Genomic DNA, 27,831 nt, shown 5'->3' with positions numbered 1-27,831 from the left:
GCCCGCCCCTGCCCCATCCCAGCCAGACCCTGTGCCTCCGCCTGCCCCCCCCAGCATGGCTGGATCCCCAGCCAGTCTCTTGCTATGGGAGCTGGGCCCTTAGATGCTCTCATCAGATTCTCAGCTCACTTCCAACCTAGATCTGCAACACCTGTGGACTGTTTTTTACCTTTGACCCACAAAGCAGCTTCAAACCCAGCCTCTTCCAAGCGAGGCCGTGTCTCAGTTTGGAACTGGAAAAGTTGAGGTGAAAAGCCAGGCTTGGGGAAGTATATGATGCTGGTACAGGCTGGAGTGATCCAGGTGATGATGAGGGTAGTGGTAGGGCATGACATAGGCTTAGTAATTGGGATGCTGGTCATCACGAGGATGGGGTTGATGATGGGATGAAATTTATGACGTTGATATCATGAGCTGGTGACAGTGACTGTAGTGACCGTCATTGGTGATGACAAGGATGTGAAAGGTGGAAGTAATGAGATGGTTGTTAACGGTGGTTTGCCAAAATTGACAACAGAGAAGAGCGATGATTATCGATGTGCATTGGTTGACATGGCGGCTGGGGTTGACGAAATGGGGCTGTTCCAAGAGATCAGTGTGGTACTGAAGCTGTGTTTCCTCAACAGTGAAGCCTGACCCTCCAGAAAACGTGGTAGCCCGGCCAGTGCCCAGCAACCCTCGCCGGCTAGAGGTGACATGGCAGACCCCCTCGACCTGGCCTGACCCCGAGTCCTTTCCTCTCAAGTTCTTTCTGCGCTATCGACCCCTCATCCTGGACCAGTGGCAGCATGTGAGTACCCTGCCCAGATCCCGAGAGCCTGAATCAGAGCCACACGTTGTGGGAGGCCCCTGTATCCCTGCTGCCAGCTGTTCCAACGTGAAGCCTGAGGGCAGTCAGAGAGGCTTTCCGGGAGGAAGAAGGGACCAGGTGGGCCTGGAAGGATGGATGGAGCTGAGGGAGGTGTCCTGATCTAAGGTCCTTAAGGGTTGCTGGTGACCCCCATTAGGGCAACAGGAACGCATCTGTCGTTGTGGCTCCGCATGGTAGTAGAGAGAAATGCTGGGAGGCAGATGGCAGGCAGTGTTTCCCTTTTCTTACCTCTGGCTTCAGCCCTGATCAGACATCTCCCTCTTACACTCTGGGCCAGGCTCTGAGCCTGTGCTAGACCCAAGGGGCACGATAGCCCCTGTCCTCAAGGGCTCACAGATGGGCTCAAGGGGTCAGAATCAGGCAATAGAGTCAAGCTCAGTCCAGGGTGTGAGCTCAGGCCGTGATTAGTGTCATGGCTCCCCAAAGTCAAGTCCACCTTAGAGGTCAGCTTAAAGTTATGGGTCAGAAGGTGGTCTGGACCGGGAGCAAAGCAGTGGACGGGGGGCAGTATGGGGTCAGGCTGTGGTCTGGGATGTTGATCAAGCTACGAGAGCGAGCTCTGGGGAGCAGCCAGGGGTTTGGGGCAGACTTGAGTTTCTCTCTCCTTGAGGGCCCTGGGCCCATAGGGCTGTGGGTGCTATGAGGCCCGTGAGGTCTGTGGGCTAGGTCTGGGGCTGGGAAGGTGCGCCCTGGGGCAACCCAGGCTGGCACCCAGGGTCAACCTGTGCCCCCACCGCATCCACCTGGTTCCAACCTCATCCCCTGCGCCTCTCCCAGCTGGCCTTTAAAGCGCGTAATTCGATTCCAGGGCGCCTGTCCTGGTTGCAGGCCTGGCTCCCACAAAGGCCGCTTACATGCTCATATGTTCCCTGACAGAGTCCGGAGTCCCTCCCACCTGGCCAGCTGCCCGCGACTAATGTATTGCTAATAACCAGGGTCTAGTTTCACAAGCCCCCCTCTCCTGCTAACTAGCTACAGGCAGCAGCCCTGCGCGTCGCAGTGCACACGCCTTGCAGTGGACCTGGCACACTGCCTACCACACACACACGGGAACATGCACGCACACACGTGGCCCCCAGCAGGAACCATGCTCCCTACACGCGTGTGACTAACATGCCAAGGCCACCCACTGGCCTGCACCGTGGGCAGAGCTGACCCCAATGCTGACGCGGGCAGAGCAAAATATGTGGGCTCTGTGGCAAGAACATGAGTGGCCTGTGGCACAAGTTATCCCTGCTCCATGTCACATTGGTATTGTGGTTGGCTAGATTTATGGCTCTTTTGAACTTGAGTTTTGCTCTGAACAGAGTGGACTCTCCCCAGTCCTTAAGCTTGGAGAGAGGCAGGTATATGATTGGGAGGGGCAGTGGAGGTGAGAGCAGAGAAAAACATCACTTGGATTTTCAGGAGTATGTGAGAGATACAGGTCAGGAATTACACAAGAATGGGCACCGTGAGGTCTGGCAGGGGCTGTCTCAGCATGGACAAAGGGGAGGTGAGTACTGGGACCCAGCATGGGTTCCCTGCATCTTCTGCTCTGGGCCTAACTCAGCAGGAAGGCTGGGAGGGCATGTTTGATGTCTGCTGCCACAGACTGATGGAGGACTCCTAGGAAAGGCGGATGCCAGCAACTAGGGAATTCCTGACAGTTGTGGAGCCATTCTCCTAAGGGGGTGGATTAAGGGATCAGTGACAACCTAACAAGAAGGGCCCAGGCCTAGGAGATGTGGCTTCCAGGAGGGCACTGCGCTTCTAGGCCACATTCCTAGAGGTATGGTTGGTTGCCCACCGTAAGCCCACCAATGAGGTGGTAATTTGATCTGCTCCCCATGGCCCTCTCCCTTTGGGGCAAGACAGATGTGGAGATCCGGGGGACAGAATCAAAGGAGGAGGCCTGAGGGTCAAATCCTGGGAAGAGGGAGAAGGAGCGGAATGAGCTAGGGCTACTTAGCCAGAGGGGGTCTTTGCAGAGCAGAAGGGGCCTGGGAGACCAGAGGTGGAACTGGGCCCCAACTCCAGGAGAGGGGGGTCTCTGGGGCCCACCGATCTTCCAGGGCTGGGAGTAGGACTTAACTGAGCCCAGATCTGGGCCCAAAATGGCTCTCATACCGACTCTGGCCTTTACCAGTACCTCCTATCTCAGGCTCACAAACCCTGGAGGAATTGGGAGGCTTTCCCGCCCCACTTGGACCCAGCTGCCCACACGTGAATCCACATACACACACGCACATGGGCTCACAGACTGTCAGGTCAGGTAGCCCAGACCCTGGTTTTCTTGGGGAAAGAGTGTAACAGGGACCAAAAATGCCCTGAAGCCAGACGTGGCTCAGAGCGGCCGGGGCGGGGGGGGGGGGGCTCCTCCACCCCTGCCAGCTGCCCCCTCCACCCCTGCCGGCTGCCCCTGTTTATGAGGCGCCTTAATGAGGCAGCGGGTGCCGCTGAGATGAACCAGAGCCCAGCCTGGGCCTGGGAGGGGTGCCGGACAGGCAGGCCAGCCTGGAGGGTGGGGGGAGACCCTCAGGATGGGGCTGGCCAGGGCAGGGGTGGGGTGGCCATGCCTCCAGGATGAAATGGAGCAGCTGTCCTGCTGTCCTGCCGCCCCAGGAGCTGCCCCCCACCCCTTTTCCACCTCAGGCAGGGCGATGACTGTAAGTGAGGCCACCCTGAGGGGGAAACCCCGCCGGGGCCAGGCTGGTGGGTGCACCGGGCATCTGGGAGCCCAGGCTCTGAGCTGGAACCCGTGGTAACGACAGAACTGGCTGAAGTCTCTCTGGTGCTCACCATGTGCCTGAGTCCTCATTACAACCCTGTGAGAGCGATCATTAACGCCGTTTTACAGATGAGGACCGCAGGGCATGTGGAAGTTAGGTAACTCAGTCACCTAGTTAGTAGGGGATGGAGCTAAACTTTGGACTCGGACAGCCTAGCGCCATGCCTGCGTTTGTAACCTTCCCTTTAAACAGCTCCTTGATGGAGTGCAACACAGCATTACGCCTCTCTCACCCCATTCCTCTTGTCGCCTCCGGCTGGAACTGAAGTCGGGACTGGGCTGGGGCTAGTGAGAGAGCTGGGGTGACAGCAGAGTGAAGACACTGAGCAAAGTCCTCCTCACTCTCCCCTCGGGGCATTTCTCATCTCCTTAAAGATCTCCCCCGGGACTGTCTTTGCTCCCTGTTGGTGGGCGGAGGGAGGCGGGAGGGGCGGGGGGTCTCCTCCTTGGAGAAGTCTTCACTCTCCCAGGGATATTCTCAGTGTCCTCCCCCCAGGGAAGTCCTCATTCCCTCCAGGGGTGTTTTCACTCCTCTCTCCCCACAAGTGTTCTCACTTCTTCTGGGGGTGCCTCACTCTCGTGACCCCCAGGGTCCGCCGTCCTGATACACTCCCACCCCGCGATTTGGCTGCAGGTGGAGCTGTCGGATGGCACAGCGCACACCATCACGGATGCCTACGCTGGAAAGGAGTACATCATCCAGGTGGCCGCCAAGGACAATGAGATTGGGACGTGGAGTGACTGGAGTGTGGCCGCCCACGCCACACCCTGGACTGAGGAGCCACGACACCTCACCACCGAGGCCCAGGCCCCCGGTGAGCCCGCCCCCTGGCCTCCCTCCTTCTCCTCCTGGGGCTTGGAGCATCTGCCCCAGGGGTCTCCACAGTCTGTGTGGCTGGCACACTCCCGTCGGTCTGTCCAGCCCCTGCTGTTACTCGTCCTTGCTGTCTGCACATTCTCGGTAGGGGCCTCTGCATGGAGGGGTCCTCCGGGTGCCTTGGGGAAGCAAAGACCTGCCTGATGGGTGAGGCAGGGGCTGTCTGACAGGAGAGGCAGCCCTGGTCTGACACAAGAAGCAGGAGCAGTGTGCCTGTGGACCCCAGATGGAGGTGGGACTCCAGCCCCGGCCCGGCCCGTCTCTGAGTTTCCCCCGTGTTCCCCAGAGACCACGGCCAGCACCACCAGCTCCCTGGCACCCCCGCCTACCACGAAGATCTGTGACCCCGGGGAGCTGGGCAGCGGCGGAGGACCCTCGGCGCCCTTCTTCATCAGTGTCCTTGTCACCCTGGCCCTGGCTGCCGCTGCCGCCGCTGCCGGCAGTCTCCTGATCTGGTAAGTGGAGCGAGGCTGGGTGGTGGAGGGGAGCCCGAGGGGACCCCGACCCCACCCTCTTCCCTCACAGCCTCCTGCCCTGTCCCCCCAGAGCCCGGCATCCCGTGAGGACATGCCAGCGCACCTGCAGAGGAGCAGGAGGCCGGAGCTGAGCCCGAAGACCCTGGTTTCTATTTTGCACACGGGCAGGAGGACCCTCGGCATTCTCTTGAGACACAATTTGTAGAGACCCCGGCAGGCCCGGGCCTGCCGCCCCCCAGCCCCGCCACACCACGCCGGCCCCCCTCCCCACTCAGGGCAGGGGGCCATGCAGCTAACCCACCCACCAAAGAGCACCCACACCTCCGTCCTAAGCCCTGGGGCTGGGCCCTCCAACGCCAGCGACTCCCAGGAACCCTTGGGGGGCCTGAGGGGAGCCCCTCACATCACAGTCTCGCCTCCTGTCCCAGCCTCCTGTCTGTTCCAGGGTCTCTGTTGCCACCATCAGATTATAAGCTCCTGGCGCTGGGGGGGCCCGGCCATCCCCTTCCCCCGGCACCCACACTTTTCAGTGCCCCGCCTCCACCCCTGTTTTGTACGACCCTCCCCTTTTCCTGCTCCTGCCCCGCAGTATTTAATGCCCTGTCAGTCCCCTGTAGTCTGACTCAGTGGTAACTTGCTGTATTTGAATTTTTTACAGATGTATATACGGGGGTGGGGGGTTCTCATTAAACGTCACCATTTCATGAGTCCTTGGACCGGACCCACTTTGGGAGGGTAGCCCTTGTCCAAGGACCTCTCCCCTTCGAGGCCTGGAGGAGGGAAGCAGTTAGAGTTGGAGAGAGACAGCCCTCTCCAGACAGGTGGGGAGAGGCAGCTCAGCTCTCAGGCAGGTGTGTCCATGGACGGGGCTTCCCGCCTCTTTGGAGGGTAGAGCTCCCTGGAGGCCATGGGCAGAGTTTTGGGGAACGAGGGGCCCCAGTGAGGCAGGTCCCACGCCGGGGGCATCCAGTCATCCCCGGAGGCTACTGAATCCTGGCAGGGCCAAGGTCTGTCAGGGGTCATCTCTGGAGCTGCCTTCCACGGGTGCCCAGGCCTGGCTGTACCCACGGGGCAGAGGTGCAAGAAGGGGAGGAGGCCGGGTTTCATCCTCGGGGTGGAGGGGTTGTCATCCCTGCCATTCAGGAGACACAGGCCGGGGTTCCAGCAGGTCAGGCCTGGAGCTCAGCCAGGGCCGAGAGTGCAGAGCGCAGAGTAGCCTGGGCAGGCAGGGAGGTTGCCCGAAGGAGGCCACTTGGCACGTGACCAGGCATTGGCCTCGTGCTTCAGGACGGGAAGCACGGAGTACGAGGTTTACCCCAGGGTTAGATTGCAGTGAGGACTCAGTGTGAGTGGGAGGGGAGCGGGCTTTGGCTTTACAGGGTACTCAGTCTTTGGGCCAGCGCCACACCCTCTGCCCACACCCTTCCGGTCCCCAAACCGGGACTCCAGGATCCCTTTGATTTCCCCTCAGAGGAGAGGCCCCTGGCTGCCTCAGGTCCAGCCCCCCTTGTCGGAGCCGCCTCCCTGCAGCTCCTTGGCTGAGAATACCCGGGGCTGGGGCCAAGTTGGCAGGCACCTCTGGCCTGGGGGTGGGGGCAAAGGGTTAGGCCACAGCCCCAACCTGGGAGCCGGGCTTGGCCACGCTCCAGGCGGCTGGAGCAAAAAGAGAAGTGGAGTTGAAGCCAGAACACACTGGTCCATGCACAACCAAGCCCTCACCACCCAGGCAGGCACGGAGCAGCGCACCACCACTGAGCTGCTGCCCCCAAGTCACACGTGCACCCCGGTTCAAACCCTCCTCCTCAGACCAGGGTCAGGAAATGAGCATTCCTTTGCTGGTCTCGCTGCCAGCCTGGGATGATGCCCTGGGAGGAGGGGTCACAGTTCCAGGAGTACTCATGAGTCAGGCCTGGACAGGACTCCGGGCGGGTGAGGGGCTGAGAGCGAAGGTGGCTGGCTCTCCTCCAGGCCGGGCACTAGAGGACGAGACGGGTGTTCCAGGCGGGAGATGCCATGGAAAGCAAAGGCCGGTGTCGGGGTAGAGAGGCCTGTGGTGTTTCAAGCCGAATAGCCTAGCCCCAGCTGTGGGAGCGCACTGCTCATCCACAGGAAGAGGCTACCAGGATGGACATCCTGAGAAGTGGCTATGGACCTGTCTCTGTGTCCTGGACCCCCAGTTCCGTCTGTCTGGTCTCTGAGGTGTGGCTCGGGCCTGAAACCTGCACTCCAGGTCCAGCAGGGGTGGGGGAGTAGGGGGTCCCCAACTCTCACGAAGGACATTGTATTCCCGGGGTGGGTCTGAACCTCCCCCTTCCCCGTCCTTGCGGTAGGAGGGCTGAATTAGGGAGTCTCTGGCCTGTGCTGCCTTCCTGCCTTGAGAGCCCTGGTCAGCCCTGACCCACCCGCCGCCCACCCAGGGCTTGGGCATCATTAGCAACATGGGAAAGCAATTACGTGGGGCCTGGGGAGGAGACGGAGGGGAGGGGGATTGCTGGAGCCTCAGAGGCCGATGGAGAGGAGGACTGGGCCGTCTCCCTGCCCCCAACCCCAAGGGAGAGACCCAGCCCCATCCTAAGCCCTGAGGTGGCCGAAGGGGCAGTGTCATTGTCTCTGACCAGACTGGACCTCAGCCCGGAGGTGGTCATCCCTCCTTGGGGGTCCTGGCCCTCGAGCTCACAGGAGCTGCTCGCCTTGGAGGGTCTTGGCTGCTGTCTGCTGCCGCCTCTGCCTGCTGTCCCTTCCACATCCGTTATAGCTCATCGCGGTTCTGGGGAGCTGGGGACAACTATAGGCATCAGTTCTTGGAGCTAGAGCAGAACCTGGAGAATGAAAACACTGCTGTTGGGGGTTGGGGGCACTGCAGGGGGAGACTTGGATCCCAGGCCCAAGGTGCACAGCAGCCCAGCCTTTCAGCTCACTACAGTTCTCCTTCCTCCTTCAAGGGGCACTGGGGATGGGAACCCTCCTCTGTGCCCCATTCCTATAAACTAACTTTTCTCTGCCCCATCCTCTTCTCTCTGAACCCATTCCTGTCTCTGTCTCCGTCCCATGCCTATCGCTGAACATGTCTTTGTCCTGGTCCCTGTCCTTGTGTTTCTCTCTGCATGTCCCTCTCCCATCTCTCTCTCTCTATGTCTCCTGTCTCTGCTGCCCTCTTTGTCTCTCTAGCCGTCTCTTTCTCTGTCACCATCCCTGTCTTTGCCTCTGTCCCTCCTTCCTATTTCTCAGTCTCCTCTTTTTCTGCCTTCCTCCCTCAGTCTCTCGGGGTCTATCTCCATCTCAGAGTCTCTCTGTGTCTCTCTGTGTTTCTGTCTCTCTGTGTGTGTATCTCCATCACCAGCTCTGTGTCTCTGTTCCTCTTCCCTGAGTCTGGCAGTCCTTCCCTCTCTGCCTCCCTCTGTGTGTTCCTGCCCTGGTCCGGACCCCAGCCTGTGACTGCTGTGCCTCTCTGGCCTGAGCCGGGGGCTGTCCTGGCTTCTGCTGCCCCCTCTCGGCCGCCTGCCTGCCCTTCAGTCTCCCGGGCAGGCAGCTGTCAGTACATGCATCCCACATCTGCCTCCCAGTAGCCAGCCAGGAGAGGGAAGGTGGTCGGGAGACAGCAGGCAGGAATACCTCTGTGCAGCCTCTGGCTTTGAGAACCCTCCAGAGCCGGTGAGCTCACTTACCTCCCTAGGCTGGGACTCTGAGAAAGTTCATTGTCACATGGTGAGAATGGAATGCTTGGCTGCAAACCCAGCCCCGTGTCCTGCACCTGTGTGTCTCTATGTCTTGGGGCCCACGTGTTCACTGTGCCCACAGGCCAGAGCTACTGGATGTGGACAGGTAGAGAAAGGACCTTCAGGTGGTAGCACCTGTCTGTGGATGTAAGGCTAAAGACCTGGGGGCAAGAAGGGCTGGAGTGTAGTCCTCACACCCCTCTCCTCTCCTCAGAGGAGGGTGGAGGGGAAGGAGGTCTGAGGAGAGGAGTCGGATGGAGCCAGTCTGAGGAGAGAGGCTGGAAGGGGCTTTATCTGACAGAGCCACTATGATGGGGAAGGCTAACCTGAAGTTGAGCGGGTCTGAGAAGGCCTGCGTGACAGGGTTAGTTTGAGGGGAGACTGGTGCGGGACACACTGCTGAAGAGATCGTGTTTGGGAGGGCCAGTCTGAGGGGCTAAGCTGATCCAGAGAGCATCTGAAGGGTCCAGTCTCAGGAGAAGCTACTCTGGAGGCAGACAGGTCCCAGAATAGGCTCACCAACTCGTCATAGTTTGCCTGGGACTTGCCCAGTTTTAGCACCGAATACCCCTCAGCCCCAGGAGACTGAGAGAGTTGGTCAGCCTGTTTGAGAAGGCCTCACCTAACAGTGCTCGCCTGATAGGAGAGGCCTACCTGGGAGCAAGTGGGTCCGAGACGGCTTGTCAGACGGCACCAGTCTGAGGGGAGAGGTTGTTAAGGCTAGAAGCTTCTCTGCACAGGAACCAGGCCCTGGAGGGGATGGACCGTTTGGGTCCTTCCAGAAGGTCAGTGGCTTGGGGAGTGGCCACCAGGGGGCAGGGCAAGCTCTCAGGAGAATCAGAGCCAAAGGCCCCAGAGGGAGCCAGACAGTGCGGGGCTGTGTGCAAAGTGTGCTGGCGATAGCGTGTGTCACTGCGCCATCGCGGGCAAGTTTGTGTGATGGTGCATGGCCGTGCAGTTACGCTTTTGTGTGACTGGGTGAGCAGGGGGCATGTCTGTAATGTGTCATTGTGTGCCCAGTGTGGCTGGGTGGAGGCCTTGCCTGTGGCTGTGGCGGAGAGAGCAGGAGCCTCTTGGGACACCAGGACAGGGAGGCCATGGGAGTGGCTCAGTCAGAGAAGTTTCCCTGGCAGGGGCTGAGATGGGGAGGAGAGGTAGGACCAGGCTTCCCCTACCTGTAACCGCCCCTGCCCACCAGAGTATCCCCGAGAGTCCAGACACTAAGGGCTTTGGTCACACACAGGGGCAGCCCCCAGGCCAGTCTGCACGCCTAGGCCCTGCCTGCCCTCCTCTCCAGCTTCTCTCCTTCTGCTCCCTTCAGCTGGCACTCCTTCAGCTGGACACCTCACCCTCACCCCACCCTACCCCGATCCCCGATCACTGTTTCTAGCTCTCCTATCACCATGCCCTGGTTCATGCTGTTCCCTGCCCGATGCGCTCCTGTGAAGCATTTGAGGTCCCTCTGATGCTGCCCGCATGAGACACTCCCTGCTCATTCCCGCTTTACCGTGGGCTGGGCACCCACTGTGTGCTGAGGCCTAGTCCGGCGGGCCCCTGTCTCACCTCTGGGACCTGAAAGTGATGGGGGCAGTGCTGCTAGGATCTTGCCCAGAGGAGGGCTCTGAGGGAGGAGGTATGGACAGAGCAAGTCTGGGAATCTCGGAGACAGGACGGCAAAGTGGCACCACAGTCACAGAATCACTCTACTCCATCCTACCCACCCACTAACAAACTGAACAAAAGCCAAAACAAACCAAAACAAAAATGCTGTTATGAGCTCAAGTCCAACCAAACAAGGAAATTTTTTTTTAATGTATTTATTTCATTTATTTATTTTTGACTGCGTTAGGTCTTCGTTGCTGCACGCAGGCCTTCTCTAGTTGCAGCGAGCGGGGGCCACTCTTCGCTGCGGTGCGCCTGCCCCTCACGGCGGTGGCTTCTCCCGCCGCAGAACACGGGCTCTAGGCGCGCGGGCTTCAGTAGTTGTGGTGCGCGGGCTCAGTAGTTGTGGCGCACGGGCTTAGTTTCTCCACGGCATGTGGGATCTTCCCGGACCAGGATTCGAACCTGTGTCGCCTGCGTTGGCAGCGGACTCCCAACCACTGCGCCACCAGGGAAGCCTGGAAATTCCTTTTATAAACCTTAAAATGTGATAGCCAAGGAAAATAACAGAAGATTCTGGTGCAATGAGTGAGTGGTGTGTCTCCTAACCCCATGCCCAAAAGTAGCATTGAGAAAAGGCAAGTCAACAGGACACCAAGATTTCTCACTAATATACTGTAATCTGAGAGATGTGGACTGTTGAGTGAGTAGGTAACCTTAGGAAAAATCTGGGGGAAAAAACCCTTTGTAAATTGAAGCCCCTATGTTCCTCCACGAGACCTCGGGAGAGGCAGGAAGAGCTGCCTTGGCTCGGCATCTTCCAGGGTGCTGGGCTGAGGTTAGGGCGGCAAGCCAAAGCCCACAGGATGGGATGTGCCCCACCCGCCAGCTGGAGCAGCATGTCTAACAGGGCCTCAGAGGAGAGGAAGCGCTCAGGCCCCATCAAGGTCAGCAGGCAGCCCCAGCCAAGCCACCCTCAGGCTGCAGAAATGGGGCGGGTGGGTGTGAAAGCAACAGTCAACTTTTAAACCGTAGCTCCCAGGGGAAGATAAACTGGTCCAGACAAGATGGGAAGGGGCTCAACTCCGGAGCAAGGAGAGGTGTGCTAAATGTGAGCCATGGCAGATGTAAGAGGGAAGGAAAGGGCATGGCCTCTAGGCACAGAGACCACAGCCACAATGTAGGTGGGAAGGAAGGAAAGAAGGAAGGGAGGGAGGGAGGGAAGGAAAGGAACAAGGAGGACAGAATGCAAAAATAGATAAAGAGCCCAATCTAGAAGAAAACACAACCAAAGGAATAAAAGCAGATTCTGGCAAGTTCTTCCTGTTATAAAAGGCCTTAATAATAGCATGAAATCAATAGAACAAGAACTCAAAGACAAGATAAAACAACAGAATGAGATGAAAAGGGAGATCACGGAACTAAGGGAAAATAATAAAGGACCAAAACAATACCATTACAGATGTAATAAATAAACCAGGAACAGCAAAACACAGAATGGATACGACTGGACACCAAAGTAATGTGTAGGAAAGGCTTGAGATATCGAGTAAATGTGATGGGAAAAGGTAAAGATATTAAAGCAATTAGAGTGAAGTTAATAGATAGGACGAAGACAAGCTACCATAAGCATAACCGTTAGCAGCCCTAAAGTTGAGGTTCCAAAAATGGAACAGAAAAAGTTATTAAGGTATGAAACACAGGAAAGCTTTCCCTGAAATGAAGGAAGAACTGAATATTCAGATTGGAAGTGCACACCATATGCTAGAAGAATTGATACGGAATAGCACTGACATTAAGACACACTGATTTAGTAACCAAACTTAGAGGATAAAATAAGAATACTTTAGGAATCTAGGCAGAAAAGGCAAGTCATCTCAGGGGGAAAATTCAGTCTGATCTCAGATTTCTCCAAGATAACATTCATCAAACGAAGATAATGAATCAAAATCTACAAAGTTCTGAGGGTAAAAAAGTATCACCCCAAAACATAACCAGCCAGGGGGTTGATCTCAATCATGAATTTGGGGATACAGAACTCGTGAGCCCTTCTGGAAAAACTACTCCATGACAAAATCCAATCAGCCAAGAGATGAATCAAAATAAGGGGCTGAGGAAGGGAAATTCATGGTAAAAGGACTTAACGCCATTTAGATGAAGATTCAACCTTAGGAATTTTAGCTGCAGAACAGAATGTAAATATTATAAAGCCTGATAAAGTAAAAACAACACTGGCAATATAATCTGGAATGGAGAAAAGGAGTGCGAAGGAGGGCAGAAGTACTAATCACATTTTCTTTCACAGTTCCGAGCAATTAATATGCATATAAAACTGAAACATAATTGTAAAAATCCTACTCCAATCTCGTAACTGAAATCGTTTTCTTGAGAGGGGTCTTTTAAGAATGAATATTTTTTTAAAAAATGAATATTTTTTTGAGGTGAAGGAATATTAGCTGAAGTTCAGCTATTCCTTCATTTTCACTTTAGTTTCTTTCCCCTCTATTAAATTCAAGTAACAGTACACTTTGTACTTTGGTTAAGAAAATAGCTTCTGTAGTATGTCTCATTCATTTTTCTATCTGTCTGGCTCTATTTCTACCTCTCTCTCTCAATCTCTCAATGCTTTTTGCACACAAATGTTAATACTGACCATTTCTGCGTGGTGAGATTTTTGAGTGACTTTTTGCATTTTTCTCTGTATTCTTTTATATGGCTTATAAATCATTTAAAAATAATAAGCATGTAACTTGTTTCAGTTTTAAAAGACTATCATCTATCTATCTATCAATCTATCTATCTCTTTTGGTTTAAGGTAAATCACCTAATCTCAAGCCTCAGATTCCTCTTCAATCTGCAGATAACAAGATTTACATTAGAGGATGTTTTGAAAATTGTGAGATAATATACCCCCCCACCCCGTGGTAGGCTGAATAATGGCCCCCAAATAAAGTCACATCCTAATTCCCCAAACCTGGGAATGTTAATTTACATGGTAAAAGGATTTTACAACTGTGATTAAGTTAAGGCTCTTAAAATGGGAAGATTATCCTGGCTTATCAGGTGCTGTGGATGTAATCACAGCCATCCTAATAGAAACGAGGCAGGAGTCCTCGGAAAGGATCCGCAAGCCAAAGAACACATGCGGCCACTAGAAGCTGAAAGGGCAAGGAAATTGATTATCCTCTCAGAGCCTCCAAAAGGAACCAAGTCTGCCTACACCTTGACGTTAGCCCAGTGAAACTGATTTCAGACCTCTGACCTTCAGACTGTAAGAGAATAATCTGTGTTGTTTGAAGCCACTAAATGTACGATAATTTATTAAAACAGCAACAGAAAACTAATATCAGACATTCCTATATGCTGTTCCTTTAGCCTAAGTTGACCTCCTCACCCATCTCTTTCATCCCCCCAACTCCTACTTGTTCAATATTCAGTTCAAGTTTCCCTGACATTGCCTACCTTCCACTGCTGCCCAGAGTGTGTATCCCCCATCACAGCACTTGCCATCTCTGTTACAGCTGCTCACGGATAGGCCTCTCTCCCTCACAGCTCATGCCTGCGAGGACAGGGCTGGGGACCAGGCTCTCTGCCTACTAAGTCCAGCAGAGAACCCAGCTCAGTAACTATTAAATGAACAGATGGGTAAATGAGGGCTAGGTGAGTAGTTGGAACCATATAAATAATCATTACACTCATTCCTTGGTGTCAAGATCTCTTCCTTCCCTGTTTCTACCTGGCTCTCTCCCACCAGCCTCTCCTCCACATAACACACACTCTTCCCATCTCTAGAAAACTGATCTGGGTCTTTCTCTCTGACTTCTTTCCTCGGTCATTGGTCCAAAACACATTTGCTGACAGCTGTTGAGTCTGTTGGTAGGTTTACCTTTGGGCGGGCACGTGTGTGTGTGTGTGTGTGTATTATGGAGACCTGTGAACCTCTTTAAGTGTGTTTTCCTGGATATGTAATATGTGTGTAGTGAGTGTTAGACACATGTGTCCCATATGGATGTGTATTTTCATGTACATGCCCGTGTCTGTGGCTAAGCTTGTTGTTTCTGCATACATGTCTCTGCTTGTATGCTGTGTGTCTCTGATTATGGGTTATGTGTCTGTGTGTTAGTGTGTGTCTGTGTGTTAGTGTGTGTCTGTACAAGCAGGAAAAGATACCTTTTGATTGCTGCCCCCTAGAGATCTGACCGCCTGAGGCAGGTGTTGGTGTGCCGGCTTAGCTCGCTGAGTTACCTCCTGTCTTCTATTTCCTGTCTCAGGCAGAAGGCTGGGCCTTTTTTCTCCCTGTCTCGTGGGGTGAGGATCTCAGGCCCAAGGCTGAGCCAGCCACAGACATCTTCCTGACTCTGCCTTCTGAAGGCCTAAGCTTCTTGCGGGGATTTTGCTAAGGAGAGGGGAGAGGGGGCAAAGCCATCCAGAGAGTCCTTCCAAATGAAAAGGGGATCTGCATTTGCATGGGCAGATGGGACCCATAAACACTCCCTAAAGATGCCCTAGGAGAGGGGTCAGGGTGGGCTTGGGAAGGGAGGCTCCTGGACATTGAGCTCCAGCCTGGGAATCTCAGCAGAGACCATGTGAATCTCAGCGTCAAATACCCAGGACCTCTGCACAGTTAGAGAGGTTGGGGTGAGGAGGGGCCCCCCAGATGACCTTCCTACTGCTCCAGGGACTGGGACCTTGGAGAGGGGTTACATTTAGTCTGGTTTGGTTTGGTTTTACTGCTTTAACCATTTTAGTGTATAGTTCTATGCTATTAAGTATATTCGCATTGCTATGCAACCATATATTTAGTTTATAAAATATACTTATATATTTGGCTTATATATTTATGTAAATGTATATAATTTATATATAAATATATATTTCGTGTATATAATTATTTAGTTTCTAAAATAGAGAAACATCACCAGTTTTGCACACCTGAGCACACCCACCCCTGGGCTCAGTGTCACCAGAAGGAACACATACCAGTTGTGGGGAGGACTGTGGAGAGGGAGGGGACACGGCCCCGGGTTGGGGGGGTAAGGGCAGGAAAGTGAGGCCCCTCCTGCGGGAGCTGGGGTAGCAGAGGAGGTGGGGCTGGGCAGGCTGGGCTTTGAAAGCCAGGCTGAGGTTCAGGGGCTTCTGCTGAGAGTCAGGGGGCCCTGGGGGCTGGGGAGACCTGGCCAGGTTTGTGTTTGGGAAAGATTGCTCTGGGGGCCGTGCAGAGGTTGGGAAGGAGGAAGAGAATGTGGAACCCATGGTGATGAGAGCAGCAGCAGGCCTGAGTGAGGCGCTTTGAGTGAATGATGTGTGAGGCCTGAGGGCAGGTCGAAGGACTAGGGCTGGGGCAGTGACTACTGAGCTTTTTCTGGCCTTTTTTTCATTCTTAAAAAAATTGAAGTATAGTTGCTGTACAATATCATATGTTATAGGCATACAATATAGTGATTCACAATTTTTTTTTTTTTTTTTTGCGGTACGCGGGCCTCTCACTGCTGTGGCCTCTCCCTTTGCGGAGCACAGGCTCCGGACGCGCAGGCTCAGCGGCCACGGCTCACGGGCCCAGCCACTCCGCGGCATGTGGGATCCTCCCGGACCGGGGCACGAACCTGCGTCCCCTGCATCGGCAGGCGGACTCTCAACCACTGTGCCACCAGGGAAGCCCAATTTTTAAAGGTTATGCTCCATTTATAATTTTTATAAAATATTGGCTATATTCTATGTGTTGTACAGTATATCCTTGTAGCTTATTTTATACCTAATAGTTTGTACCTCTTACTCCCCTACCTCTCTGTTTTCCCTCCCCACTTCCCTTTCCCCACTGGTAACCACCAGTTTGGAGAACTGTGCTTTGGAGAGCACACAGTCTGCCCTCTCCCTTCCCTCTCCACCCCACGTCTTGATGGATGTGGGGTGGAGAGGGAAGAGTCACTTGCAACCCCTGTTGATTTGGAAGATGGTAGGACTGTTTATTGAACTGGTGAGCACAGAAGGAGTACAGACTCTGGGGAAGTTGATAATAACCATGGCTCAGACATTCAATCACTTGCCTGCGGTCACATAGCACGTAAGGGGTAGCCGAGGTCAGATGCAGACATGTCAAGTGTAAGGCATGAAACCATCTGGCCAGTTGTTACAAGAATGCGCTCTGGGGTCAGACAAACCCGGGCTCCTTTTGACCTGGGACAAGGTGATCAATCTCTCTAAGACTCAGTTTCCTTAAGTGGAAAATGGGAAAACAGCACCTACCTCATAGGGTTGTAAGGATTTTATGAGATGTTGTGTATAAAGAACTTAGCACAGTGCCTACTATGTTGTAAACACTCCATAAATCTTAGCTCTTAATATTGTAACAACAGCAGCAGCAGGGGAGGGGAGGGGAGGGGAGGAGAGAGGAGTGGGTGCAGAGAGCACAGCCCACCAAGGAGGCTGAGGAGGGACCAGAGAGGTGAGGCAGCCAAGCAGCATGCTGGAGCTGGGGGCAATGCAGCAAATTCGGGTTATAATCCAGGCTATCACTGCTGCTGTAGAGCCTTAGAAAAGCCCCCTGATCGCCTTGAGCCCCGGTTCCCTCATCTGCTCCATTGACCTGGTCTGTATGAAGGTGAGGGATATCTGTGATGCACGTACCGCTCTGGGTGCTTCATAAACAATAGTTGTCATTTTAGGAGGAGGAATAAACGTTCCCAGAGAGAGTGGCTTCGTGGAAGACAAGGAGAGGTAGGGTTTCAAGAAGGGCCTCACTGCTCAACAGCCTCACTGCTGCCAAGAAGTCAACAAAGATAAAGGCAGAAAAGTATTCATTGGCTGTGACAAGGAGATGAAAGTGACCTTGGTGAGCCAGCTTCAGGGATGCTGAGAGCAGAAGTTGGGGGCAGCGGCTGAGGAGTGATGGGAGGCGGGGAAGTGGAGCTGAGAAAGCAGGAGGAGGAAGGAGTAAGTGCGGAGGGGGCAGCGACAGGCACGGTTCTGAGATAGGAACCACAGCACATGGCAAGTTTGCCTGTCCCAGAGTGTAACTGCTTTGTGTCTACCCTGCCCCCACTTGCTGGCTGCAGCCCTGGGCCCCTTTGTTCTCTACACAAGGCCTCTCTGTCTGGGCACAGACCATGGTACGATCCCAGGGCCTTGGGTACTCCCTGGGCCCCAACCTGGGTCACCCAATGCTGAGGCCAGGCACCTCCTCTCTCTGCCCTACTTTCCAGTGTGGCCTAGCAAAAGTTGAAGTGGTTCACATCTTCTGCCAGGGCCTTAGCTTCCATCCCTCATCCCTCTCCCTGCATGCCTGGATCTGTACAGCCCAGGGGAGATGGAGAGTAATGATAAAAATAGCTATCAATTGTATCCTTTCTCCTGGTTCCTTCTCACCAGTATTTAAACATGCCTGTGTAAGAAACACATAAGAAATTTTTAGAAAAAAAGAAAACTTCCTCTAATCCTACATCCTTCTGTATCTCTTCTCCTTCCACCTAACTTTTCCAGTCAATCATCTATACTGCATCCACTTCTTACTCATGAAACCACTAAAATCTGGCGTCCACCACATACCCCATCTCTACTGTCCACTGCAACTACTGCTTGCCAAGATAATCAACAACCTCCTTGTTCTTAAATCCAATGGTCCCTTTCTATAAACTACTGGACCTTCTTTGACATTTTGGATTGCTGACCTCTCCCTCCTTCTTGAACCTCTGTCCTTTCTTGGCTTCCTTAAAACTATGTTCCCTCCCAGTTTTCCTTCTCTCTGAGAGCTTCTTCCTTATCTATGTTGAATATTTATCTTTTCCCCTGTACCCATGAACGTTAGTATGGTATCCGCTTTTACATTTTGTTTCCCTTCTGGTGGGAACTCATATGGTTATCAGGGGAGTCACCATCCTATGACCCCACCGCCCACCCCCTCCACAGGTCACTGGTGCAGGGAATGGCACCTGACCAAAGCCAGGCTGATGAGAGCCGGTCCCTAGAAATTTTGGACCTGGAACTGAGAAGAATAAGCCTGAACTGGAACTGAAAGGGATGAGCCAACATTTTGTTAGGTACCTGGATTTAAGCTATAAAATTGAGAACTGTCAGAAGCTGGGTTTGTTATTATTATCATGTGGACTGAGAAAGCATAAGAAGCTTGTCAGGAGAGAAAAAAGGAGAGAGAGAAGGCAGGGTGGGGACAAAAAGCAGGGCTTGTTCAATTCCTCTGGCTCTTCCAACGTACCTCCACCCTGATTTCTGGGACCTCTCAGTTTCCTAATCAGGGCATCAACATCAGTGAACGGCCAATAACTCAGCGTCTGCAGTTCAGCCAGGCGCATAATGACCTAGCTCCTAGCAGTCTGAGGTCAAGAATGAAACACGTTTCGTTATCCAAGTTAAATAAGTTAACACTTACTCTGTTGTCCTCTAACTGCTTGCAGACCACCATTTTGGATTTACCCTTCCAGGCACATGTGACGGTGCCTCTCATCGTAAAATGAGTTGAATGGAATGCAGGCGAGGCAAAGGCATCATTCAAGGGCAGGTTGAAGAAGAAAGGTTTCCAGTCCTGTTACTCCAGCCTAAGATGTCCCATGAAGCCAGAAGCCATAGTCAGAGAGATTGAAAGAGCCCCCAGATGTAGTGCTACAAAAGGAAAACTGCTCCAAGAGCTTGCACAGACCTTGCATCTTCTTGGCAAACCTGAAGATTCAGAGAGCATGGTCCTACAAAATTCTAGTATTGATTATGGAAGTGGAAGTCTGTTGTATTCATGGATGTGTTCAACTTTTAAATAGTTTTTCTACACGGGAAAACTCCCATTTTAAAACCTAGCCTCCTCAGTACAGAAGTCAGAACTAAAATTCCCAGCACCCCTTGCAGCTTGTCTATAGGCATGCTACTTCCCCCACGTGAGATTTTGATTGGAAGTGAGCGATATGAGCAAGGTAAATATCACCAAAGTTCACCAATATTTCTGGTTCTCCTCTCCTTCTAAGCACCAGGAGGATTGCACTTGTGGCCACGAGATTTGTTTTGATCGATGCAATGTGAGCAGAAGCCAGTACACGTTTTCCCTCACTCTCTTCTGCCACAGCCAACTCTGAAGGTTCATATCAAGAAGGTGGCATCATTGTAAGATGGTGGAGCTTCCAAAAGCTTAGATCCTTGAGTGACCGCAGTGAGCAAGGCCCTTCCTCCCCACTTCACCCATGCTGGAACTGTAGCTGAGCAAGAAATACATCTTTGCTATTTTAAGCCAGTAAGATCTGGGGGTTGTTTGTAACTACTGTGTTGCCTAACAAATTCTGACTGATGAAGAAAGGAAGCAGGTTGGACATAGGACTTCATTTTCGTATAGCGCAAGTATCTAGCTTTTGGGAATGGTAGTAGTAACAGCATTGGTTTCCTAGTGGTTGCAGAACTGAGTTCTTACCACAGAAGTGCCATAGAGCTTAGTATTTGGAGTGGTAATGACTGTGATTTCCTCATCAGGTTGTATGGTATGGTTTGGGTGTTGTTCCTAGAAACTTATCCTCAAGTCCATTTCCCTAGGGCTAACGATTCTGAGCTAAGTAATATCTTTTTTTTTTTCAGTACGTGGGCCTCTCACTGTTGTGGCCTCTCTCGTGGCGGAGCACAGGCTCTGGACGTGCAGGCTCAGCGGCCATGGCTCACGGGCCCAGCCGCTCCGCGGCATGTGGGATCTTCCCGGACCGGGGCACGAACCCGTGTCCCCTGCATCGGCAGGCGGACTCTCAACCACTGCGCCACCAGGGAAGCCCCTTAAGTAATATCTTTTAACAAATCCCTTTTATGCTTCAACTATCCAGTGGATTCTATTATTTGTGATAAAGAACTCTGACTGATAAAATTACTATATTTAGTAAATCACATGTTCCATCAATTATGAGGCAAGTTATTTGAATTACTAAATGAATAACTTAAAAAAAGAGGCTTAAAACCTATTACACGCCATTAATTGTAAGACATATTCTGATTTCAGAGCTGTTTAAACTAGAAAAAAATGTGCCTTAGGATCAATGAAATATAGTATTAGCCAAAGGAATTCTCCCCACCCCCCCACAGATGAGACTAACAGATGGCTGATTTTAAAAGAATAGTTGTAAAAGAATTGTATCATCTGGGAGGAAAAATAAAACCATACCCAATCCTCATAAATGCAGAGATCTGTGATTGCTCAATTCCAGGAAAATCCCTAAGACACCACCAGAAAGTGTAGTGCTAAATAGTAGAGTACCCCACAGACAAATCCTCCACAATGGTGCTCTCAGAGCACTGGGTAAGAAATCTTGTCTTTGCGGGCAAAACCTGGGGCAGCCAGATTGGCTGATGGAGGAACTCTGCAGCCAAAGAAGTGAGTCAACACACAGCTGCCAAGAGATTTCCTAGTCCCATCATTTTCATTGTTATTCATGGCCAAAATATTATAGACAATTTTCTGGATAGTGACCACTATACAATGCTTTCTTTTTACTCCATTTTATTCTCTATTTCTTCCATCTCTAAATATCAGGAGGTTTTTTTGGGGCGTGGGGAGGAGTGGTTTAAAGGTAGTTCAAAGGCAGTTCAAACAACGGTAATGGGATTATTAGAAGCCATGTTCACACCCTATAGAGACCTGACTAGAACATGAAGGGACATTACCCAGCGAAACTATATACGAAGAATATTGGTCCTATGATATAACCTCCAGAAGCAGTAGCTGGATGTGTCATTGAGCTGCCCTCCACTGAAAAGGAAATGAATTTATTGGCACATGTACAGTGAGACGGTTGGATTATATAGGTGAGGGCATTTTGGGAATCATACATATAGGGAAAAAATGTGTTTGTGCTGGGCAAAGGATGGACTATAGTGAACAACTGCCATTCTGCTTTTTCAGAATCTCTCTTCTCCTCCTCCACTCACCCCAGTGTCCATGCAGTTATGATGTGGGTCATGTTAGGCAATTTGATCCTCATCGATCCCTTGGCCCCAGTTGATTGGTCCAGAGTTAAGCATCTAACTAAGCTGAGCCAATCAGAGTACTTCCTGAGAAATCTGCAAGCTGCAACCAAGAAAACGAAGCCAGTGTCTTGTTGGATGCCTAGACATTAAGATTTTAAGCTATGGGATTGTCTGAAGTCTTGTTTTTCACCACGTGGACCAGAAGAGCATTGGAAGCCAGACTGGGGGTGGGGATGACAATGCTGGGGCAGGGCAGGGGACGGAAATGAAGGAGACAGGCAGAAAGTAAGAGAGAGAAGTGGAGAGAGAACCTAATGGCTTTTGTGTCTATTAGTTCCAGTTGTTCTTGAGGCATCCTTGTCTTTAGGTTTCAGGTATATGATTATAAATATATCTTTTTCTTTAAACCAGTTCCTATTCTTCTTGGGTGAGTTCTTCCACTTTTCTGGTTTGACTACTGTTTTGCTGAAACTCACACAATGTTATTTTCAGCCTGGACCTCTCTCCTGAACCTCAGACCTGTTTATCCAACTGTCTATTGAACATCTCAACTTGGGTGTCCAATTCGTACCTCAAATTCAACATATCCAAAAGAGAATTCATCACCTCCCCACCCCAACCCTCTGTTGAAACTTACCCCTTCTCCTGTGTTCTTTATCTTAGTAAATAGCATCACGGTATCCCTATCACCAAGCTGGGAGTTATCCCAGACTTTTTCCTCCCTCTTACCCCCCATATCCTATAGGTCTAGGTCTCTAAGTCCTGCCAATTTTAACTCTCCAATATTTTCAATGCTTTCCTGTTCTCTCTACACCTATTCCCCTACCTCATTTCAATGCCCTGTCATTACTTCTTGCCTTTACTCTCAAATGCCTTCAATCCCTCCTTCCACCCAGCAGCCCAAATCATCCTTCTTATTTCTGCATATGATCACATTTACTCCTCTGTTCAAAATTTCTTCAGCGGCTCCCCACTGTCTTTAGGATAAAATCTGAACTCCAGCAGCTGGGTCACAAATTCACTCATATTACACTCAGATGTGCAATATTATTAGTCTTCTCTCTTTCCTAGAACTGATTTGATCTTGTTCACAATGCCCCCACCCTGCTGAGTAACGGGGCAGGGGAAACTAAAATTAATCCACTCTGGTAAACTCAGGCAGGTCTAAAAATTTATTTTAGTCAGTCTCTAAGAAATTCAGTAGGTTTGGATGACTCAGTTTTTCAGGTTATTTTACCCTTCCCTTTCTCATTTTCAAGATAGCACTTGGTTTTATAGGGATCTCACTGGGGGAAGGGGCTCCTTACCCATGTGGTCCTTGGAGTTGTGTCACTTGGTATCTGCTGAGCTATGGATGGTCTGGTATAAATAGTGAATTACAATCCTGAGAGGTAGCTGTTACTAAAACCATTTTACAGATAAAGAAGCTGAGGCTAAAAGAGGTTGAGTAAATTGCCCCAAGATCACAAAGTTGGTTAAGTGGCAGAACCAGTAATCAACACCACCCTGATTCTGCTTGGCACTTGGATCTGCGTCTAGAATTCCAGAGATAAGTTAACATCAGATTTGGGAGCACTGAGAGACTTCATGGTATAGCTTTAGAGCTGCGCTTATCCATGGGAGAATATGTCCAGTGGAATGAGAGAAGGGTCCATTCAGAACACTTAGGAATCACTTGCATATGAAGTAGGGTAGGACGCCCTACCTGAGGGCTCCTGCCCAAGGTGACCTTTCTCTTAGGAGAGGTTCTAGGATGGAGGAGTCAGGAGCTTCTAGGATGGAGGGTCATGCCTGGTCCTATTCCAGCCAGGGCTGAGCCATCCCTCGGAATACCCCATTCCTCTCTGTCCTAGGCTCCCCCATAGCAGGGTAAAGTACAAACCCCTGACCAGTACTGGGTGGGAACTCAATAAATGTGTCAAAACAACTTATGTTGGCAGAGCTGCTCACACCTCCTGGGGCCAGGGAATGTGGAACCAACTACAGACCCTCTGAAGTGGGGATGCAGAGTCCACACCCAGGTGGGAGTGGACGTGCGGGAGTATAGGGGACTTCCAAGACCAGGAGGTTCGGTCTCCTCCCAGATGTTGTATCCCAGTGCCTCCCTCCAGATGATGGGGACAGAGACCTCTCGCAGATATGGAAGTGTGGTCTCCTGGTAGAGGGGTACGGCGACTCTGGCCTTTCTCAGATGTTGGGTGTGCAGATCTTCCGGGTGTTGAAAGTGCAAGAAATCCCCTCAAGTAGGTGGGCCCCGCCCCCTTCCCCCCAGTGGAGGGATCCACACTGAGTAAGTAGCCCCTTCAGCCCTCTTCCCGCCCCCGCCCCGCCTGCAGCAGGGGCGTTTTTGGTCGGGGGGAGGGGAAGTCACCCCTGCCCGCCTCCCGCTGCTCCCCGCCCGCAGGCTCCCGAGCAGCAGTCGGCGCACTGCATCCCGCTGCCCCGGACCCTCCCGCGGGCGCGCACCGGGCTCAACTCAGGTAAGAGGGGCCCTCCCACCACGGGCATGGGGGGCGTTGAAAACCAGAGACGGAGATGAAGAGACATAGACACACACGGAGACAGAGACACAGCCGGGGAGAAAGAGACACACACACAAAGACAGAGACACACAAGAGACCCACAGAACTACAGAGACAGACCGCACGGAGAGGGGATAGAGACACGTCCACGGGGACAGACGGACACACAGCGGGGAAGAAAGAGAGACGGAGACACAAGAGACCCATACACACAGAGACAGGGAGAAAGAGACACACAGAGACTGATACAGAGATACACAAAGAAATAGACTGGGAGAGAAACGAGACACAAGAGAGACCCTTATAGACTCAGAGATGGGGACACAGAGAGAGACAGATATAAAGAGAGCTACAGAGAGACAGACAGGTACACACGGAGGTGGGTATACAGAGGCAGAGGCACAGATCCAGGCAAGGGAACCAAGGGACAGAGTAAGGGCCAGACACGCAGACACATGCACCTGACCTGGAGAGACAGTCTCACAGAGAGGTGCACCTAGGTACACAGTCTTAGATAACACAGACCCACACATGCCTGCCAGGCCTCCACAAAGTTCCCTCCGTGTGAGCTGGTGCCTCTCCGGTCTCCTGGGCTGGCTGGCTGGAGTCCTGAGTCGGGGGAGGTGCCCAGGCCACACCGAAGCTGGTCACAGTGCCCATCCTTCAAGGCCTTGGTCTTCCTCAATCCCACCCACTCACACAGTTCTTCTGAGGGCTGGATGGTCAGTGGGCAGGGCCAGGCCATGCCCACTGGTCAAAAGGAGAATGAGTTATAGGCTGCCTAACGCAGCTTCCCCACAGTAGCCACACCCCCATCCAGGTGCCCAGAGCCAGGTGTTGGCTCTGTGGGGTACTGAGGCCTGCTGGGAGGCCAGAGGTGTGGGAGCGGGCTGTCTTCCCTACGCCTCTCCTCCTAGGCCTAACCCCACCCCTTCCTCCTCACCACCCTTTGCCTTTGCTCTGTACCCCCCACAGGCTGAGAACTGCAGGCGGACGTCTTCACTGTCCGGGAATCATTGAGTGTGTGGACAGGACAGCCTCCTTGGAAGGCCGGCTATACTGGAGTCCCGCCTCGGCATGGGCCTTGCCATTGAGGCAGCTTCTCAGTCTGTGCTTGTCTGAGGGTGCTGCCCGTCATGGGGGCAGCCATCTCCCAGGGGGCCCTCATCGCCATCATCTGCAACGGCCTCGTAGGCTTCTTGCTGCTGCTGCTCTGGGTCATTCTCTGCTGGGCCTGCCACTCCCGTTCTGCCAACATCGACTCCCTCTCCGAATCCAGTCCCAACTCCAGCCCTGGCCCCTGTCCTGAGAAGGCGCCCCCGCCCCAGAAGCTCAGCCATGAAGGCAGCTACCTGCTGCAGCCCTGAAGGCCCTTGGCCTAGCCCGGAGTCTGGGACTTAAGTCCACCCCACTTGGAACCTGGAATCGGGATCCCAGGGTCCAGCCAGCCTGGGGTCCAGAACTCAGAGTCCAGCCTATCTGGAGATGGACCCAGCAGCCCAGAGTCTGGTCGGCCTGGTTCCAAGAGGGGCTCTGCTGGCCCTCGGTAGACAGGCCTGGGGTGGGGGATTCATGAGTTGGTGCTAGGGCCAGGGCCATCTGGACTTTGCTCCATCCCAGTGGTCGGGGCTGGGTCCACCAACCCCTAGGCCAAGCGCCTCCAGGCCCTCGAGGTTGGGGAAGCAATCCATGGCAATAATGGGAGGGTGTCCAGGCTGGGCCCCTTCTCTGGTCCTCCTACTGTTTGCTGGATAATAAATGGAACAATGGCTCTACCTGAGATTTTCTCCTCTTCCTGGGGGCCTTGCTGTAGCAAAATGAAAGGTTGTGGGTGGGCTTCCAGACACAAGTTTATTTGCACAGAGAAGGAAGGGGTAATGGTGGTTGAGGGCCAAGTCCTGGGGTGAGGTGCTGGGACCAGGGATGGAGCAGGGTGCTAAGGGCAGGTGCTGGGACCTGATCAGGGGTGTAGTCGCACACATACTGGGTGCTAAGCCTGGGCTGCGGTACCAGGGTCAGGTGCTACAAGTACGGGGTTCAAGACTGGGGCCAGGCCCTGGGGCCAGGCCCTCAGGTCTTGGGTTTTACTTCCCTCACCAGGTTCAGCAGTTTGTCCAGTTTTGCGATCTCCACAGCTGGACCCTTCTGCACTTCCTGGCCCTTCTTTTCCTGGTGAGAAGGGAAGTACACATGGGGGAGGAATGGTGAGGGATGGGCCACCTCACTCTACTTCCCAGCACCACCTCCTGTGCCCAGCTTAGGCAGCTGTGCCATGCCTCTCTCCTGCCCAGTTAGATTCCGGACCCCTGCCTGCCGCCCCCAACCCCCCCGGAGGATCCTTCCCCATCCCAGGTTGGGTGACAGGGGCCCAGCTGAGGCCTGCAAGAGACATCCAGCTGTGTTTCTGAACCTCACATCAACATAGGATCCTTATGCTGGGAGGAGTGGGGGAAGCCGGGAAGAGCTGTAGCCCAGGGCCTCTACCTGTTGGGAGCACCCTTCCCACAGGAAGGTCCCTGGCTGAGTCCTAACACGGAGCAAAGAGGTGTGTGTTTGTGGAGGGAAAAGAGTGTGGACAAAGCCACAGGCGCCCTCACCTAGTACTGTTACCTAGCACTTTCAGGTCAGGTTGGGAGTGGGGTACCGTTTGGGGCCAGGCCCGCTGTGTCAGACATACCCAGGGTGGGGGCAGGTGTCAGGAGACCCAGGAGGGCTGATGGGATATCCCGTGTGATTCCAGATGTCCTTGGCTGGGACTGTCCCTCAGAAGGGCGGGTCCTGAATTTATGACCCCTCACCCCTGCCTACAGGGTACTCTAATCCTTTAGCTGGTAAGCTGGGCCCTGAGAAAAAGAGAGCTGGGACACTGGGGTATGTGTCACTCAGGCCCTGAGAGCTCCCTGGCAGACCAGCACCAGTGCCATCCTCCCTTCTGTCCAGGCGGTGGGGTGTGGGCTAGGCTGGGGCAGCTGCCATTTCCTGCCTTCCCTTTGTGCCCGGGCCCCCGCCCTCTCAGCCACCTGTGCCCACTGCTCACTGGCACCTGCCCCAGCCTTGCCTGCTGAGGGCCCAGCGTGGATCTGGCCCGGGCTGTGAGGTGGGAGGAGAATGCAGGGCCAGCAGGCCCCTTCCTGGCCCCATCTTGGCTGCTGCCACCCTGTGGAACTCAGATTTCCTCCTGGTGTGACCTCTGCGCCTGTTCCCAAATCTGTCTCCCCTTCCCCATGCGGCCCAGTGCCTTTGCCACTCCCTGGCTCACGTCTGCATTCCTGAGGCAGAGGACAAAGATGTCTTTTTCTGTCTCACCCCCCTCTCCCTCCCAAATTAACCTCGTGTTCTCTTGCCCTCACCTCATCTCCTGAGAGTCAGGAGATCTGGCTTTTAGTTCCAGCTTTGTCATTAACTCCCTATATGACTTTGGGCAAGTTCTGCCCAAACTGTTTCTATCTATACTGCAGTTGGGGAAAGTAGGCCTTGACCTTTGACAAGTTGGGCTCTGACACCAATCCTGGGAAGCTCCTTGGGCTGGGAAGTCGGGCCTCTGTGGCCAAGCCCTCTTGGGAAGATCAGGGAGACTGCAGCCTGCAGCGAGGGGCGGTAGGGATGCCCAGAGGACTTCCTTTGGCCCGAATCACTTGGCTGCTGATAGAGTCAGGTGGCGATTTCACAGGAACTGCCAATCCACCCAAGAACTAGCCCCCAGCTATCACCTGCTCAGGTCCTCTGATTCCCAGGTACCCGTGTCCTCAGGTCCTCAGAGATATAGATGCTGAGCATTGCTCTGAGAGGAGCTGGGACTGTGGGAGATCCTTGCATCCCTGGGTCAAAGTGGACAGGGCAGGCCCCCACCCAGATCTACTGCCTTCAAGGTGTGATGGTCATACCCCAGCCCCAAGGGGTCACCACCATCCCTCCCACAGGGCTGTCCAGCTCTCCTAGCTCAAGCCTGGGTTTCTCTCCTCACTAAATTAAGAGCAGATTTTATCTGTTCCACAAATTATACTGCCTTCTTCCCCCTCCTTGAGGCCAGCTAGCTGGGCTTAGCAGAGTTTTAGACCACAC

The 27,831-nt window shown here is 53.2% G+C and overlaps 3 protein-coding genes across 5 annotated transcripts in view; 2 read left to right on the top strand and 1 right to left on the bottom strand.

The window, feature by feature from the left end:
• The window catches only part of CNTFR (ciliary neurotrophic factor receptor), a 38,473-nt gene extending 32,772 nt beyond the window's left edge, over positions 1-5,701 (top strand). For 2 of the 3 annotated variants that reach the window (XM_024753908.1, XM_024753907.1), the window contains 4 exons: positions 627-790; positions 4,276-4,456; positions 4,805-4,973; positions 5,065-5,685. In XM_024753908.1, the coding sequence (XP_024609676.1) occupies positions 627-790; positions 4,276-4,456; positions 4,805-4,973; position 5,065 (515 nt within the window). In that variant the 3' untranslated portion in view covers positions 5,066-5,685. Of the gene's footprint in view, positions 1-626; positions 791-4,275; positions 4,457-4,804; positions 4,974-5,064 lie in introns of all 3 variants that reach the window. The other variant, XM_024753906.1, reaches the window with a different exon arrangement.
• Positions 5,702-23,596: 17,895 nt separating this feature from the next.
• ENHO (energy homeostasis associated) lies at positions 23,597-25,606 on the top strand. The gene is made up of 2 exons (XM_024753821.1): positions 23,597-23,727; positions 24,745-25,606. Exon 2 carries the CDS (start codon positions 24,906-24,908, stop codon positions 25,134-25,136), a length of 231 nt encoding a protein of 76 aa, XP_024609589.1. The 5' UTR covers positions 23,597-23,727; positions 24,745-24,905; the 3' UTR covers positions 25,137-25,606.
• The window catches only part of DNAI1 (dynein axonemal intermediate chain 1), a 60,042-nt gene continuing 57,817 nt past the window's right edge, over positions 25,607-27,831 (bottom strand). The window contains exon 20 of the mRNA XM_024753820.1: positions 25,607-25,938. Within this exon, the coding sequence (XP_024609588.1) occupies positions 25,840-25,938 (99 nt within the window). The 3' untranslated portion in view covers positions 25,607-25,839. The remainder of the gene's footprint in view (positions 25,939-27,831) is intronic.

Source organism: Neophocaena asiaeorientalis, unplaced genomic scaffold, assembly GCF_003031525.2.
Source record: "Neophocaena asiaeorientalis asiaeorientalis breed wild unplaced genomic scaffold, Neophocaena_asiaeorientalis_V1.1 scaffold220, whole genome shotgun sequence".
NCBI lineage: Eukaryota > Metazoa > Chordata > Mammalia > Artiodactyla > Phocoenidae > Neophocaena > Neophocaena asiaeorientalis.
The sequence above is the reverse complement of the archived record's forward strand: the minus strand, read 5'-3'. Positions and strand labels throughout refer to the sequence as shown.